Source organism: Penaeus monodon, chromosome 20, assembly GCF_015228065.2.
Source record: "Penaeus monodon isolate SGIC_2016 chromosome 20, NSTDA_Pmon_1, whole genome shotgun sequence".
Taxonomy (NCBI): Eukaryota; Metazoa; Arthropoda; class Malacostraca; order Decapoda; family Penaeidae; genus Penaeus; species Penaeus monodon.
This window is the reverse complement of record NC_051405.1, coordinates 35313568-35314522: the sequence shown is the minus strand read 5'-3', so window position 1 is coordinate 35314522 and position 955 is coordinate 35313568. Positions and strand designations below refer to the sequence as shown.

General features: G+C 32.9%; 1 protein-coding gene across 1 annotated transcript in view; it reads right to left on the bottom strand.

The window, feature by feature from the left end:
* Positions 1 to 955, bottom strand: part of LOC119585781 (protein PTCD3 homolog, mitochondrial-like) — a 16550-nt gene that overhangs the window by 6547 nt on the left and 9048 nt on the right. The window contains 2 exon segments of the mRNA XM_037934496.1: positions 24 to 132; positions 631 to 722. Of these exon segments, the coding sequence (XP_037790424.1) occupies positions 24 to 132; positions 631 to 722 (201 nt within the window).

Here is a 955-nt window from a genome sequence, read left to right as displayed (position 1 = left end):
GCGGAACAGACGTTATTCCTCACCTCCATAACACCAGGTTCTGGGGTATAAATATGAGGCACTAATTCATTATAAAGCTCCATGAACTGGTCTACAGTGTCTGCATTGCACGAGAGTGCAAAATAGTGACGGCTGTAAAAAAAAAGACAAAAAATATGTTACTCAAATGTAGCAGAAGACTTGACTTTTTCCATCTGTGACATCTGAGATCTCACCACTGAATAATCTGTAATGAAATAATTTATAAATCAACAATCTCTCTCAGTAAACAGATATCATACTCTGAACTGAGTTTTTTTATCTCTCCTAATTATAGTAGCTAATAAAGATTTTACCTCAAAATGTTTTTTTTCTGAACTAATATATTAGCTGATATATTAGTATATCTATCATAAACCAAGAAGTACTAATTCTGAGAATCTATGAAAATCTATTAATGAAAGTCAGAAAAATTGGTATACTTCCGAAACATGAAATTATTCTAAACCAAGTTACTTGTTACAGATTCCGAATATGTACTTGAAAAGTGTCATAAATTTCTAATCAAATTAGCTGACACTGAGAAATCAATACCCACAAACATGACAAGTATGCAATGTATTTTCCATTCAACCAATTTTGAAAACTTACTAATAAATAGATTCCTTATAGGAGTCTCCAATCAGCTTGTAGTTGTTTCCTGTGTGCAGGAGGTCATCTACACGCCTGGCTAGCTCCTTGCTCTGTTAAAAGGAATACAGAAGTCATTCCACAATCAAGCAAAAGCATATGCACTCAACAGAGAGCAAAACTGCTAATTGAAATATAGTTTATCTCAGTTATTTTGATGCAAGGATTAAAGAAACAGAATAATATGGCATCTTTCATTTTATATGAACAAGAGAAAAAGAGAATAATGATACTCCATTCTCTCCTTTTTCTTAAGAGAGTAAGAGAAAGCCAGAATCTTCAGGGT